The sequence below is a fragment of the Drosophila santomea genome, chromosome 2L, assembly GCF_016746245.2.
Source record: "Drosophila santomea strain STO CAGO 1482 chromosome 2L, Prin_Dsan_1.1, whole genome shotgun sequence".
In the NCBI taxonomy this organism is placed as follows: Eukaryota; Metazoa; Arthropoda; class Insecta; order Diptera; family Drosophilidae; genus Drosophila; species Drosophila santomea.
This window is the reverse complement of record NC_053016.2, coordinates 14,176,086-14,191,726: the sequence shown is the minus strand read 5'-3', so window position 1 is coordinate 14,191,726 and position 15,641 is coordinate 14,176,086. Positions and strand designations below refer to the sequence as shown.

Genomic DNA, 15,641 nt, shown 5'->3' with positions numbered 1-15,641 from the left:
TGCAATAAAAGAATGCAGTACGTTATTGCTAAAACGAAATGCAAGTCTGGGTTCGAAACCCAAAATTTCCCTTTTAAAGCTACATTCTCCATACAATCTCCAATGTTTGTTTTTGAATAAGCGCAGTAAGCTTGCTAAACCAATTTTAATTAAAGAGTATGCAAAATTTTGGTATATTTAAGCTCGATTCCCATTCTGGTATTTGTTTTTGGTTTTTGCGGAGACGGTGGCGCTGCATTTGGCGCTTGGCTGGGTTGACTTCGCGCCTCCGAAATCCAGCGGACCACCGAAGGCAAAGTAGACAGGCAACACCACAACAACAACAACAGCAACCACAACAACTATGTATAACAAAAACATCGTACCGCTCACCATTCGCTGCGCCGCGTGTGTTTTGGGCCATTGCGATTATTATTGGTGCTGCCGATGGTTTTGGCCGTATGCCGTATGCCGTATGCTCTTCGGCTTAACTCGCTTCGTGCATCCATTCATTCCATTCGGCGGCGGAGTGACTTGGCCTGGCTTTCGATTGGCAACTATAAAAGTGCGCGCAGGCGCTGCAGTTGGCATCATTAAACCGTTAACCGTCGAACAGTCTACAGCACAGCCTAGAGTGGTACGGAACGTGTGGAATAGTGATCAAAAGCCATCCCCCTCGATAAAAAACGGGATCAGTTCTCGCCCAGTTCTCGAATCGCGTGCCACACGACCTGGGAATACGGATTTCCATTCCCGTCCATCGAAGGATAAACGCAGCAGCATGAAGTTGATGGTGAGTATTGCTGGCAGGACGAATGTGTGCAGTGGAAAGTGGCTTAAAGGACTCAGTAATAAGCATGACAACTAAAACCAATTCGTGATAATATTCAGAAATGTCTTCATAACATCGAACAGTAAACAAGTGAAAAAAAAAACATTATATTGAAACGATACAAATTCTTCTTCAAAACAATCTTTGTAATCCGACATGAGCTTTTCGTGGTCTAAAATTGACAGAATTTTAAAAAGATGAGTCATCGCATTTTTCCTTACTTCTTAAATAAATGCAAACTTAGCTGCATATGAAATGAATGCAATCGCCACAGTCTTAAATACCCCGAGCTGTCTTCTAACAAGGACTCCTTTTACCTACAGCGCACAGCGACATCGCTGGCTTTGGTCCTGCTCCTGGCCACCAGCTACGTCCGAGCTGAGGACGAGAAGGCCGCCGCTCCCGCCGAGGAGAAGAAGGCTGAGCCGGAGGCCAAGGCTGCCGAGGCAGCGGCCAGCGTGGACACCACCAAGTCGAAGAGAGGACTGCACCATTACGAGGACTACCACCACCACCACGTGCCGCACTTCCCGGTGCACGAGGAGAAGACACTGACCGTGATCAAGAAGGTGCCAGTGCCCGTGCCCATCGAGAAGATCGTGCATGTGCCGGTCGAGAAGCACATCCATGTGCCCGTTAAGGTCAAGGTGCCCAAGCCCTATCCGGTGATCAAGCACATTCCCTATGAAGTGAAGGAGATCGTGAAGGTTCCCTACGAGGTGCCCGCTCCCTATCCCGTCGAGAAGCATGTCCATGTGCCCGTCCATGTGCACTACGACCGACCAGTGCCCGTTAAGGTGGGTTGGGACGCACATGGGAATTCCAAGCAATCGGGGTTCTAATTCTTTGTCCATTGTGTCCACAGGTTCATGTGCCCGCTCCTTACCCAGTCGAAAAGAAGGTCCATGTGCCCGTGAAGGTTCATGTGCCGGCTCCTTACCCAGTCGAAAAGATTGTCCACTACAATGTTGAGAAGCACGTGCACGTGGACAAGCCATATCCCGTGGAGAAGGTTGTCCACTACCCGGTGAAGGTGCCCGTCGACAAGCCAGTGCCCCACTACATCGACAAACCAGTGCCCCACTATGTGGACAAACCAGTGCCAGTGCCCGTGATCAAGAAGGTGCCAGTGCCCGTCCATGTGCCCTATGATCGCCCCGTGCCCGTCCATGTGGAGAAGCCAGTGCCCTATGAGGTCAAGGTCCATGTGCCCGCCCCCTACCCGGTGATCAAGGAAGTGCCAGTGAAGGTGGAGAAACACGTTCCGTACCCGGTCAAGATCCCCGTGGAGAAGCCCGTCCATGTTCACATCGAGAAGCACGTGCCGGAGTACCACGAGAAGCATGTCACCTACAAGGAGCCGGAGTTCCACCACAAGCACATCGAGGAGGATCATCACCACGCCCCCATCCATCACCATTCGCACCCCATTGTGGAGCATGAGCACGAGGTGGAGCATGAATTTGCCTCTCATGATTATCATTCATATCACGGTTACTAACCTGGTGAATCGAAATCTTCTCTCTTTCTCTCCCCTTCTCTCGCTTTTCTTTGCAGCATTGAGAATGAACTGGGATGGCAAGCTAAACCACTTCCATTTCCACTATTTCCCAAATCCAAAAAGAAAGATTCCGAAACCCATAACACACATCACTCCATTCCATACCATAACATACCACCTTTCTTCTACACACACTTTGCTATGCAGAACGTGATAACCGACAGAGATTCAGTGAAAACCAGACGAGTAAGCGACGAACATAGCTTTTAGACCGAACTCTCTTCTAGCCTTAAGCCATAAACAATAATAGAACACAAATGGATACCTTGAAAACCTTGAAACGTTGACGACGAAACCCGTGAGCACTGTGAATGAGTGGATTGTAAAGGAACTTTAGTTTAAGACTTCTAAGCGACACATTTGGGCCGCACAGCCCACACAACAAGAACATCAACATCAACATCAACATCAACAAGAACAAGAACAAGAACAAGAACACCGACCCACTTCCCGCCCCTCCAAGACACCCGATCGAACACAGACAGTTGCCAGACAGATCCAGGAGCAAAGGATCCCAGGATGCGAGGCTTCCCTGTACTGCTACGATTTGTGTGGAACCTTGGATGGACGGAAGCGACACCACCTGGGTGCAACATCGATGTGGTTGCTGCTGCTGTTTTGTCCTCCAGCCGCGGCTCCTCCCTCTTCTGCTCTGGTCCACCCGACTCGTGCACCCGTTCCGGTTCCCAAGTGAGATGGGTATATCTGTGTCCAGCAAACAGGACTACGATCAGCCCATCCAGTTGTGTGCAGCGTCCCAGCGTTGTGAGCGTGTGATAAGACTACTGATAGCGTTTAAGCTTGTGCGATATTCGAGATAGGGAGACGCCTATTTAAGTCAGTTTGTAATCGAACGTATTGTATTAGTGTTTGTAATATTCATTGCTATACCTAGTTTGTAATACATCTATGTAATGTTGCTTGCTCGCATAAGCAGACGAAACGGATTTATAAAAAGTACTTAATTTACCAAATATCTTCTGACTCTGTATAAAAACAAACAAAAAATCTCATACAAAATGAAGCTGATGAACGATACACTATTAAATAAATGAAAATCCAAGTGATCAAAACGAAAAATCAATTGTTTTTTAATTACCTCTTATTCCTTTACAAACAGCAAGGGAAGATCTGCATATTTTATGTCATTATTTAGATACTTTCACGTACTCCATTAACAGCATACAAAAGCCAATGCTGATGGTAATAACGCAGCGAATAACTACTTAACTATATAAGCAACATGATTACAACATAATTAAAAACATTTTATTTCAAAAAGTTGGTGCAATAGCAAAGTGTACCAAAATAAACTTGGCCATTTTTCCAGTCACTTAAAGTTTCAAGTTTTATTAATGACTTCACCTAACGTCTCTATGAACATCAACAGTTGCACCATACAAATTACAAGAAAGGCGTATGAACATGAAAATAAATTTTATTAGCTTTGTAAATACTTTGTAAAATTGCAAAACAAGGAAAGGCAATTAGAGCATTAAGTGCAGTTTACCCAGATATTTCAAACAAATTCAACTATTTTTAATTACTTATTAAAGCGGTTTAATTCTCATTTAGACTTAATTCACAATTATGATAATTTTAATTTTACCACAACGTAAACGACGCACTGCAGCTATTTTTATTTACCAAATTCAAGAAATGATTATGAATATTGATTAGGTTCAACAACTTCAGCTCATAGAAGAATTTGAGGAGTTTTAGAAATTTCCAACTACTGAATGGTTCCCTTTTGGAGTAAAGCCCATAATTACGATAATCCCAACTTAACCGCAACGTGGCCCACACACTGTAGCGTTGCATTGGCCAAATTCACTTTTCAGCCAACTCACTTTGCCCACAGAAAAGCAGCCATGGAAGGCGAGGAGCGGAATCAAGTCGTTCCTTCATTGCCCATAAATGTCTTATCTAATTTTCAAATGAGGTAAACATCGCCTTGCATTCATAATTGCATATTCAAAGTGTCTCGCCCACAGAAAGACAGCCAGACAGGCATATTTACATGCATATACAGACGGGGGGCGGTTGGAAGGAAAATGGCCAAGACAGTTCAACATGTTTATTACATTTTCCACACCATCATTTCGCTTTCCTCGAGCTGGAGCACTCGTGTCCATTTCCTAGCGTTTATTTTGCGGTGTGGGCATTACTTTTTATTAGCACCAGCAAAAAAGGGGGTTTGGTTTTTCTGGTATCTGTATCTGTATCGGTCTCGGTTTTTGGTTTTAGCTTTGGTTTCTCCTTCTGCTTCTTTCGTGTTTTTCTACTCCTTTTTTATTGCTGCAGTTTGGCCGCCTGTTGCAGCGACCACAAAGATTGGGTTTCAATTTGCATTTTCGGCTTCATTGAAGCCGCTGCAATTTGCAGAGTGGGTTAAATAAAGTGGGCCACGGATTTATCACGTTTTTCCTCCAGTCGGTTTGTAGGACATGTGCTGCTAACCGATATTTGAGCCATAAGACCTGTACCCGCACCCGTACCCGTTGAGTCGAGTTGAGCCGAGTGCTGAGGCACAGCTCTTTTTTATTACCATATTGGGGCTAACTCTCTTGGTGGCTAGTTGTTTCTGGTAGCTCTAGCTTTTGTTTATGTAACTGTAGCGTTTGCAGTTTATTGATTATGCAATAAATAATCGCCAGCACAATGCCCGAGCTGCGAACTGGTGTTGTAATGCTCTCCTTCGACACCCCCTGCCACCGCCACCACCCCCCGTTTTCCCAACAAACTCAATGTGTGGCTAATGCCAAAAGAATGGCTGCAATAAAAATCTGGCTAATGGCTATGATGGGGAGCCGAGCTGGCACTTCATTCAGGCGCTGCTTTTGGACTCAGTAGTTAGTAGCTACACATTTTATTTAAAGATTTCACAATAATAGAGTAATTAATATTCTATTATTAAGTGAATTAACAAAGTCAGTAAAATTAGCCAAGCTTTATAGAAGCAGGTGTAGTTAATTGCTATAAGAGACCTACATGGAATTACTTCATAACCATAACTAAAGAACCTTAAGCGAAACGGTCTCATGAATGGAGACTGTATGATTCGGCATTGACAAGTGGAAATTCGAAACCCGATAATATGTGTAGATTAGTGGGTCAACGTCTCGGGTTTTGGCAGTCTAGCCTGAACAGTTAAAATCGTCTGGTCTTGGATTTTCGTAACACTTTTTCAACCGGGCTTATTTAAATGATGGCCAACTAAACACGCTCGGCTTGTTGGCGGCAGCCAAGTGGAAAGTGAATGCGGGAAACATTGCAGACATGTGAGTTTTCAGTTTCAGTTTCAGTTTCATTTCATTTTCTTTTTCACAAACCCGAAGCTTGATTTTGTGCCTGTGTTGGACATTATGTGATGTTAGTGGGCCAACTTTATGGCCGGTTCGACGATCCCAAGCGATCGCAACGCGTAATCGCCGGCAATTTGACGGAAAATGTTTGATATTGTGTGTAAATGCAATCAAAAATAGCAAAGCTAATAACAAGCCGCTGTCTGACGCTTTAATTGTCCTGGTTATGCAGCTCATAATTATATCAGAGTAATGCTTTCTAAGTAATTATGCAATAAATCGCTTAATAAAGAACATCTTGGGTACTCACTTGATGTAGGGAATATTTGCTGGTATGTGGTACTTGGCGCCCGGGTCAAAGTCCTTTTCTGATCGCAGAACTGGGGGCTTTATCCCGGAGTACTTTTCTCTGAAATATAAAATAATTTCATACAAGTTTGTTTATATTTAAAAGATCCAAATCTAACCGTAGATTCCAATAGTGACAGTTCATTGTTCGTTTATTCGCATTGCCACTGAAGACATCGTAACGCCAGTTGTCCAGAGATAATGCGAAAGGTAAAAATGCCACCTGAAAGAAACAAATTGTATAATTCACTTATACTTAATGTACATTTTTCTTAAACTATTTAAGTCTTTAAAATTATGTGATAATCACATTGGAAGCAAAGCTGAGGAATGTCACAAATTTGATTACAGTTTCCATACGCTGAGCAAGTATCTAAAAGTTTCAAGAATCCAGAGCCACGTCATGGTTTCATTTATCAAATACTGTATGAGTAACTATAATGTGTTCATCACAATCAACTTTTGGGAAAATATGAATGGAATAAGAGCTATACTTAGCAGTAGCAATATCCCCCAAAGAGTACACTTAAAAATATTTCACAATTACCATTTTATCATTACCTTGTCAATGGCCATGGTGAACAGATAGTTTATATCATAGCTGGACTCGTCGAGGGATCGTTGCAGAAGTCCCAGGGTCTGCAAATGCCTTGGAGTGGATACGGACAGCCCGATGGCATCGCCCACCGCCTGGTGAAATGCCGGATTTGCTCCATTTCTGAAGATCTTGGGCAGATGGCGGTACTGCAGAAAGTACTGAATGTGCGCCATCTCATGGTGCACACTAATCAAACTTCGCTGGTTGATATCCGCACAGATTTTAACCCGGAAATCGTGACGATTGCAAAAGTCCCAGGCAGATGGCTCACACAGCACCCGCCGGTCCAGTGGCTGCTCGAATATGGAGTTGCGATAGAACTCCGGACCCACCGCGGACATGTTGATGGAGGTGAAGAACTCCTCGGCCAGCTGGAACATCAGTTGCGGTGTGTAGCCCTGCTCCACCATTCTCGGGGTGACGTCGATCAACTTACGGCCTGGATATGGTATCAAAATGTCCAGCACATTGGACCACGACTGGCCGTACATGTTGCCCAGAATGTGCGAGGGAATGGGCGCTATGCGGTTTATCCGATCTGGGCCATAGTAGTCCCTCAGCTTCCGGCGAACATAGGCATGCAATCCTTCGTAGAGAGGCCGTATCTGTTCCCAAACAATGTCCATATCCTGGCGAAAGTTACCCGACTCGTAGGCCAGGTACCAGTACTCTCCGCCATTGGTGACATCTGCAAAGGAACGGAATTTGATTTAAGTTTTTGAGTTCTAGTTTTTTAGGGACTCTATACTCACTGTTTGTATAGGCCACCTCCTGCATCACGTCGATCAACTGCTCATAACTATCCCGCATTCCGCGTCCTGCTTTCCTGTGGTACTCCACCCAAGTGTGCTGCAACTCATCCCAATCCCTGCTCTTGGCCATGATGTCCTTCAGCTGGGGTATGTAGTGAAGGTCGCACTGAAAGGGCTGCTGATAGGCACATATTCCGGCGCTGTTGTACAGAAACAGCATCTCATTGAGCAGGCGATTGTACTGCAAAATCTCTTATTTTATAAATGATGTTTTATCGAGGTGCAGATGTGACTCACCCTATCCAATACATCTAGGGGCAGGGCATTGGGTCCCACTTCGGACTGCAGCATCAGTTGTCTGTAGAGGCGACGGTCAAAGATGAGATCCTTGTTGATCCGCTTGGATTGCTCGGCGGTGATGCGCTGGAACTCAACATACCGCTGTTGAGCATTCAGCTAAAATTTCATTATAGGAAAATATCATAAATCAAATTCATTACCCATTACGAAATTTATGAAAAAATATAATATCAGATATCACACCTTTAATAGTTTATTGACTACACTGCAAGTTTAGTAAATTGGTCAGGCAATCGCACAATAACAATTTATAAGCTTATGTTAGTCATTTTATAAACAATTAAGCTTTGAAGTTCATTTTACATCTTATTTAATTTAATTAGCTATTAAAGAAGTGAAGATTATTTAACCCTAATAAACCCTGTGGCCGAAATGCTTTTTCCGTGCTTTTGTGATTTAGATTAATAAACATCGTATAGATAGACATATTTATTTTAATAAATCTATTTTAATATAACGAAGACGTTCTTTTTACTTTGAAATACTTTAAGCTTAAGAACCGATTGTAAAGTAAACTAACTTTAAGATAAGCTCCGCTGTAACACATGAGGCCCAGTCATACTATGTATCTACCTTCAAGCACCGATTAGTCCACAAACAGTTTGGTTGGGAAAACGCATGACATTGGCATGTCTGCCTGGGAATCTGACAAGGCGATTCGACCTTCAGAATGCGACTTTTCTGACTTTTCACGGGTGTGCGTGTGTAAGAAAACCACCACAACGAGCCATGGGAAAACTGCACCACCACCAGCACGCCGACAACCACCACCACCGCACCGCAAAGATCGCGTGCCGTTCAACCACAATTACGCGATTTACTAGTTTTTGGCATTTGTACGAATGTATGGCCAAGTCCGCTCACTCACCGCTTCCGTTTGGGTAAAATCATTCACGTTCGTCTCGAAGTTCCACTGGGCAGCCACATTGGCGGTGCACTCCAGAGATCCCTTCTGGTCCGACTCCACCAGCAGGATGCGCAGCTTCTCCAGTTCCTGCTGATAGCGACGATCCTGCTGATACCGCTGCCGCTCCAAGTATCCCTGGTTTAGGTTGAAGCGATCCTGGTTAGAGAGGAAGGGATTCTCGAACCGATTGCGATTGTTGATGCCCACAAACTCCACATTGGGATTGTTATTGTAGTTGTACTGATCGTTGGGATTGAAGTTACGCTCTCCTTGGGAGGAGTAGGGCACATCCGAGTAGCGTCCATTTAGGCTGGCATCGTTGCCGTAGTTACGATCGGTGCTACTGGAAACGGGTCCGTAGTTGTGGTTGGAAAACCTAGCCCCACTGAAGGGTGAATCACTGAAGTTCAGGCGGGGCGTGGGATAGGCATAGCCGATCCTCATCCGCTCGTCATCCGTCTGGCCAAACTGCAAGCGGAATGTCAAAGAGGATGGCAATTAAACACTGAGAAAATAACATTCTACGTGGAATGTATTTGCAATAGAAAATCACATTTTATTTGATTCACATTATATGCATTTAAATTCCTGCTTTTAAACAGACTTTCAAGTGAGAGATGTGCCACACCCACCCTAAAGTCGTCCAGTCCGTCGTCGGTGTTGCCACCTCCTCCCGCATCGGAGTAAGGTGGTCCAGAGCGCTGATCACGATCCCGATCAGCTCGAAGCTGGGCCGGAGTGGTGGCCACATTCGGGGTGTATCCATTGTAGAAGACCTCGGGCTGCGGGGTGGGCAGGTTGAGCTGGGGACTGGCGAAGCTCAAAGTCAGGCTAAGGCAAAGACAGCCCAGAAGCGAAACACTGTGCATTGCGTTTATCTTAAGATCTATATTCCACACTGCCAAGGTCGCCTTTGACAGCTTAGTTGTTAACTCTTTCGCAAGCAATTAAATAATTTAATTGCCAGTAACTGGCAGTACATTTGCCGCACACGATCGCACAATTCTATGGATATGTTGATATATATTTGTAAGATCTTTGGGCAGGGCAAAGAACTTGTATCTTTCCGTTTTCACTTTCACTTAACAAACACAATTTCCCTTCTGCTGGTACCGCCTACGTAGCGTCCGGTGTCACGTCTAAAACTCTACTGACTAGACAGTAAGAATTTTTTTCGAAATTACTTGCCACTTTTTTTTCAACTCGAAAATGAATTCAAATTTGAACGCAGTCGCTGCCGTCGTTGCAGTTGACGTCGCCGCCAACTTCTCTATATATTTTGTATATTCGTGTGAGATAATCGCAATTAGCACTGCCAACGACAACAACTACAATCGCATCTTCCACAAACCTGGGAACGAAAATGAGTCGGAACCCCCATTTGTGTGCTGGTGTGAGTGAGTATGGTATGTAAATGTTTTTTCCATGCATGCTGGCCATTTCAAGGGAGGGCAAGGGTGCCCCTACATCGTACACATGTATCTAGGTATGTTCGCGTACTTATCAGGCGAAAAGCTCAACCGCATAATAAATGTTGGCTGTGGGAAAGCAAACGGCATTTGAGTGGACTGCCTGGGCTGCAACTCACTCGAAATGAGTTAGAAGTCATAATATCAGCTCACGTGTTGAGAAAAACTTAGACAGACGATTCAGATTCCGAAATTCTTTTACTCAAACTAAGTTTAGCAACAACACAATCCCAGCAAACCTTCTTAAAATACAGCTACACTAAAAAGAAATCATTTTGTAAGCCTTCTTATAATACAGATACACTAAACAGAAATAATTTTGAAATACAATTCATTTGGAAGTATCTAGATAGTATTTCATTCAAATGAGTAGAAAAAATGTACTTCTCGTAAACAAATCAATGATCCACCATAAGAAGATCCATACAAAGTCATAACCGTTAAGCTATTTGTTTAGCTCACAGCTTAGATAAAGCTTAGATAAAGACTTGCATTAAGCTCACACACTAGCACCCACCCGCATTTGTGGCGATTTGATTGCTGCTCTTGACCTAGAGAAATGTGGCAAGTATTTTGAGTCATACCGGCAAATACTGAAAACCGGTGTAGCTAACGTGCTGCAGCAAATGCGTTCCACCTGTAACTCAAACTAGCGGCGAGAGCAAATCACCGGTTAATGGGCTGAAGTAAATGACTTCTGACGCCTTTGATGCTGAGCACTTGCTTAACAGCCCATTAAACTAATAGTTATAGTACTTCTACACAACATGAAAGCAAAGTGATTTTCTGAAAATTACTAAACACTAAGATTTGTTACTTTTATTTACGTTTATACCTTAAGTATCAGTGAAATTATTCAATTATAAATAGTTTGGGAACTAGTCATTCAACTGGAGCATTTAAATTCTAATCAAAAGTACATCGCATTAAAATGCAAGGGATCGCGATCGGAATTCTTCCACCCTCGCTCGTGGAATTTGCAAGTTTAACACCCGACGGCATGTGAAAAGGTTGTGACTCATGTCAGGTGAACGATCACCGGAGAAAATCGAGATGATATATGGGAAGAGAACTATCCACAAAGATGTTAAATGGGGGAAGCATGACTCTTCACCCCGATGAATCGAATGAATGGCCTGGCACGCTGACTGATGCCTTGATTGTCAATCTGCTGACATACAAATGGGAATGCATATAATATATTATAGATTAATGTGTGCGGGGAGATATGTGATTCAGGCAGTAATTAGATTGGGATCTGCGAAGTCTATCTGTCTCGGATATGAGCTCATAAATATTAGACACTTTATGATGTGGTTGGCTAACTCGGGCTTGTACCTGGAACTGAACCCCCCCCAAAACCAAACCATATTTTGGTCCAAAAGCTAATTACCACTCAAGGTCGGGCAGGGTTTTATTACCACAGCGCTTTGCCCAGATCGAATATAGTACAAGTTCTGGAGAGCTTAGAACCGTGGGAAAATGGCGCCAAGTGCCTGTAAATAATCAATTTACACGAGTGGATAGCTTATGACGCACACCGGGCACGTATTGCAAATACGTTTTATTTTTATTTGCAGCAATAGTTATTTGCATGGTTTTAATAAGTGGCTATTGAGTGAAGAGCCTCTGCGAGACACAATAATTAAGTGCATTTTAATTACAGAGCGCGCTTATGTTTTGCATTTGGCTTAGATTATTTCCGCTTATTTTAAGTAAACAACAAGTTAATCATCATTAAGAAGACGTTGACTGATTGAGAACAAATGAAACCCACCGAACTGTGACTCTACATCCCAAACTGACTTCCCATCGGTAATTCAAGGATTTCAGAATAATATCAGATATTCCAAGGGACTATGCAGATTATTATGATCAATTCGATCGGGGGAAACAAATAAACTAAGCCTTCCTTAAATACTAAAATTCCCTTTATTACTAGGACAATATGGTTTTACAACCTATTTTTACGTTTAATTTTGTTGTTCCGTCAAAAACCCTAAAACGCTAATGACTATCGTTGTGGCTGGAACTACTGCCCAATCTTTCATAAACTGGGCGCCTCTCGTGCGGATCGGGCTTGATGTGAAAGTTGGCGTAGCCATACCGATCGCGCTCCCGCTGAGAACTGAACTCCACCTTCTCGATGCTGGAGAGCGGACTGCCCGTCGTCCTGAGCCACTCCTTCATCACATCCATCTCGGCGGGCCGACCCTCGATGTAACCCTTCACGGTGCCCCTGCCGGAGTTCATGCACCAGCCGCGCAGACCCAGGATCTTGGCCTTTCGCAGGGTATGCCGCCGGAAGTTGACGCCATGCACCCTGCCGAATACCTCGAATTCGCAGGAATGGACACCCTGGGCCGCCATCGCAAGAAGTCTCTCCTTTTACTTCTGGAAAGGGGGGACATACAATGTTCCGACTTTTGACGGAATCAAAAGGGGTAAAAAATGTATTAAGTCTACATTTGCGTTAAAATTTACATTTTGAACTAAAACGAAAGGTATACAACCTAAGCTACGTAAATTTACGAAACATACACAAAGTTTTTATTAACCGCCATGTAAATTGAGCACTCGTGTGTTTAATTAGACTTCTACATTTTTTCTACATTGTAAAAAAATTATATTTCTCTTCGTTTGGCTGTTGCCTACTTTTAGGTTGCTGAAATAAATCGCTAAATACTAGCTAAATTACTAGAAAAGGTATTTTCAGTGAATTATCTAGTTTATTTAAGCCACTCCTATTTTACATTTTTTTGTTAATTAATCTGCTGATGATAAGATATTTAGTTTTCATTTTCGAATGTATCTTTATAGATTGTCTTATGAAAGAGGCATGCTCCGGTAATCGTAATTCTTTTTCGAATTCGATTTGGGCCAAATCGTACGATTTCCTTTTAGGTGCTCTGGTTTTCGCAAAATTTTTGCTATCGGAATGTTTTGTTTTTTATCACTTCTTGCTGCTCAAGCACCTGTTTTCTGTCAAAATCAAACAACGTGAAAAATGCCTTTTATATTTGCAATTGCTTTATTTTCTTACTGCTTTATTTAATTAAGAAATTTGATTTGATGCCGTAAATTTGATTTGCGCGGCGAAGCTGAAGTCCAGAGTGGCCAGCCTGACGACATCAGAAGCTTTCGTCTTCCAGCAATGGTGTTGGCGTTAGTACTTGCTTACGCCGTGCTGCCAGACTGCACCAATTTTTCGATTTCAAATCGAAATCGTAAAAATCTTACGAATTCGATTACCGGAACATGCCTGATGGTCTTTTTTATGTTGGGCAATATTTCGACAGCTCTATTAACATGGCCCCCTGTGCGTTTGGAATGGTTTGATTTCACGCTTATCGGAAACTATTTTCTTATTTTGTTTTGATTCTTCATAACGGACGAGACGACCCTGATTTGCAGTAATTCAAAACCAAGCAAGAGAGAACGCTATAGTCGAGTTCCCTGACTATCTGATACCCGTTACTCAGCTAGTGGAAGTGCGAACGAGAGTCTTCAACACTAACAGTTTTTGGCGGTTTGTGGGCGTTAGATTGGGCGTGGCAACATGAATTGACAAACTTGCGCTGCTTCTACGTCTCTGAAGTCTGTATGCTTAATCTCAACTTTCTAGCTTTTGTAGTTCCTACCCGATTACCCGAGTATAATTGCTTTTTAACCACCATATACCGAATCAGAATTGTATCTCTCATCATTTTGCAAAGGTCAAAGCCGTTTACCCAGTGTCACAGAGCGTGTGCAAGAAGTTTGTGGAATACATCAGGCGACAGAAGAGTATGGCCACCTCCCAGGGCAATACCTCCTTTGGGTTTATCTTCTACAGCGTGGTCACCAACCTGTGGCAGAAAGTGCGCCAGTTTTACAGCGTACCGTTCTTCAACAAGGAAACCGAAGCGTTTTTCCTCGACATCATTAGGCAGTGCATCACTTTAAGACAGGAAAAGCCAGACCAACAGCGCGACGATTTCCTCAACTACATGCTGCAGTTGCAGGAGAAGAAGGGCCTGCACACGGATAACATTCTGGTTAACACGATGACCTTCCTTCTGGACGGATTCGAGGGTTTTTGGTACTGGTCTACGTATTCCTCAACTGGAATTTTGACTACTGGAGAAAGAGGGGCATCGAAACAGCTGAATCATGGCCATTTGTGGGAAGTTTTCCCAGCATGTTTACCAAAAAGCGTAACGTTGCCTTCGACATCGATGACATCTATCAGTACGCGTCATGAGAATAGCTATTTTCTACTTCCCGTCGATTACATATTGTGTTTCATTCGCAGGCAGTACATAGGGAAACCACAACGATATGTGACGAAACAAGACAATCTTCTCTGAACTAAGGAAGAAGGCGAAATCAGGCTGTCATCATGTAGATAATAATCGATTATTTGCATCTACCATCGTAGTCAGCGTGTATTTATGTCCAGGTTTGTAAAAATTGTAACTATAAAAAAACAGCGCATGGCAACTTCGAGGATGACCAGAGACTGTCCTTCTACACACGAAGTGGTCGACTGCGTCCTGGCATCCACAGAGCTTACGACACCCCTGCTGCAGTAAGCGGTTTTAACTATCTTCATTATCGAATTTTTTCGACTCATGGAAGGCATACATAGAGAGAAAGCTGAACAGGAGCGCGATGACTTCCTCAACTACATGCTGCAGTTGCAGGAGAAGAAGGGTCTGGCTGACTCCAAGCTCACCGCTCATACGATGACTTTCCTCACTGATGGATTCGAGACCACAGCTTTGGTGCTATCGCATACCCTCTTAATGCTGGCTCGTCATCCCGAGCAGCAGCAAAAGGTGCGGGATGAGATTGGCAAGGCGGAACTGAGCTTCGAGCAGTTGACCGAACTGCCTACCTGGAAGCCTGCATTCATGGTAAAGGGATCTGCTTTTAACTGGATCCTTCTCTATATCCAGTTGTCTATTTCCAGAGACATTGCGTTTGTTTTCGCCTCAGTTGACTGCTCGCAAACTAGTAACCGAGCACAAAAATGGCTCCTCCTTGCGATTGCATCCCGGAGACGTGGTCATCATTTGTTTAAGCCAGAGCGATTCCTTGAAGCCAATGGCGGTGTGAGAAAGTATCGTGATCTGGGTGTGTACCTTCCATTTGGCAATGGACCTCGCATTTGTCCAGGTGAGAAGCCGTGTAAATGGATTCTGAAGCCATATAACTTTATCTATCTCTTTATAGGCATCCGATTTGCTTTAACTCAACTCAAGGCAGCTCTGGTGGAGATCGTAAGAAATTTCGAGATCAGCGTTAACTCCAAGACGCGATCGGATAATCGGTTGAGTGACACTTTTTATTGGGCCACTCTCAAGGGCGGTATTTGGCTAGAATTTATGGAGCGATAGTAAACCGTTTGAAGTGTTGTTACAAGTGCTGATAAGATAAGAATCAAAATGAAATCAGAAATAAATTTGATAAACCACTTAGACAGTTAGACAGCAACATATATTGTTTTGCACAGTAATAATACCCATTATTCCTATATAAAAAAAGC

The 15,641-nt window shown here is 43.4% G+C and overlaps 3 protein-coding genes and 1 pseudogene across 5 annotated transcripts in view; 2 read left to right on the top strand and 2 right to left on the bottom strand.

The window, feature by feature from the left end:
- The window catches only part of LOC120458053 (angiotensin-converting enzyme), a 42,485-nt gene extending 32,703 nt beyond the window's left edge, over nt 1-9,782 (bottom strand). The window contains exons 1-7 of the mRNA XM_039645563.2: nt 9,275-9,782; nt 8,604-9,110; nt 7,673-7,831; nt 7,376-7,616; nt 6,587-7,311; nt 6,145-6,248; nt 5,988-6,086 (exon numbers count right to left, since the gene is read on the bottom strand). Of these exons, the coding sequence (XP_039501497.1) occupies nt 5,988-6,086; nt 6,145-6,248; nt 6,587-7,311; nt 7,376-7,616; nt 7,673-7,831; nt 8,604-9,110; nt 9,275-9,511 (2,072 nt within the window). The 5' untranslated portion in view covers nt 9,512-9,782. The remainder of the gene's footprint in view (nt 1-5,987; nt 6,087-6,144; nt 6,249-6,586; nt 7,312-7,375; nt 7,617-7,672; nt 7,832-8,603; nt 9,111-9,274) is intronic.
- On the top strand, nt 512-3,440 carry LOC120458061 (proline-rich protein 4). Of its 3 annotated transcripts, XM_039645572.1 has the most exons (4): nt 512-772; nt 1,135-1,608; nt 1,677-2,261; nt 2,369-3,440. In XM_039645572.1, exons 1-4 carry the CDS (start codon nt 761-763, stop codon nt 2,372-2,374), a joined length of 1,077 nt encoding a protein of 358 aa, XP_039501506.1. In that variant the 5' UTR covers nt 512-760; the 3' UTR covers nt 2,375-3,440. The 3 variants fall into 3 exon arrangements, with proteins under 3 accessions (XP_039501506.1, XP_039501507.1, XP_039501505.1); XM_039645573.1 differs by having other exon boundaries at nt 1,135-1,452; nt 1,677-3,440; XM_039645571.1 differs by having other exon boundaries at nt 1,677-3,440.
- A 102-nt stretch (nt 9,783-9,884) lies between the features above and the next one.
- Nucleotides 9,885-15,602, top strand: LOC120458071 (annotated as a pseudogene).
- LOC120458069 (acylphosphatase-1) lies at nt 12,025-12,617 on the bottom strand. The gene has a single exon (XM_039645581.1). The coding sequence runs from the start codon at nt 12,479-12,481 to the stop codon at nt 12,119-12,121; it is 363 nt and encodes a 120-aa protein (XP_039501515.1). The 5' UTR covers nt 12,482-12,617; the 3' UTR covers nt 12,025-12,118.
- Nucleotides 15,603-15,641: the final 39 nt, after the last annotated feature.

Coding starts and splice junctions, on each gene's coding strand:
- LOC120458061 (XM_039645571.1), top strand. Junction 1,609..1,676: donor ACCGACCAGTGCCCGTTAAG/GTGGGTTGGGAC, acceptor TTGTGTCCACAG/GTTCATGTGCCCGCTCCTTA.
- LOC120458069 (XM_039645581.1), bottom strand. CDS start 12,481: ATGGCGGCCCAGGGTGTCCATTCCTGCGAATTCGAGGTATTCGGCAGG.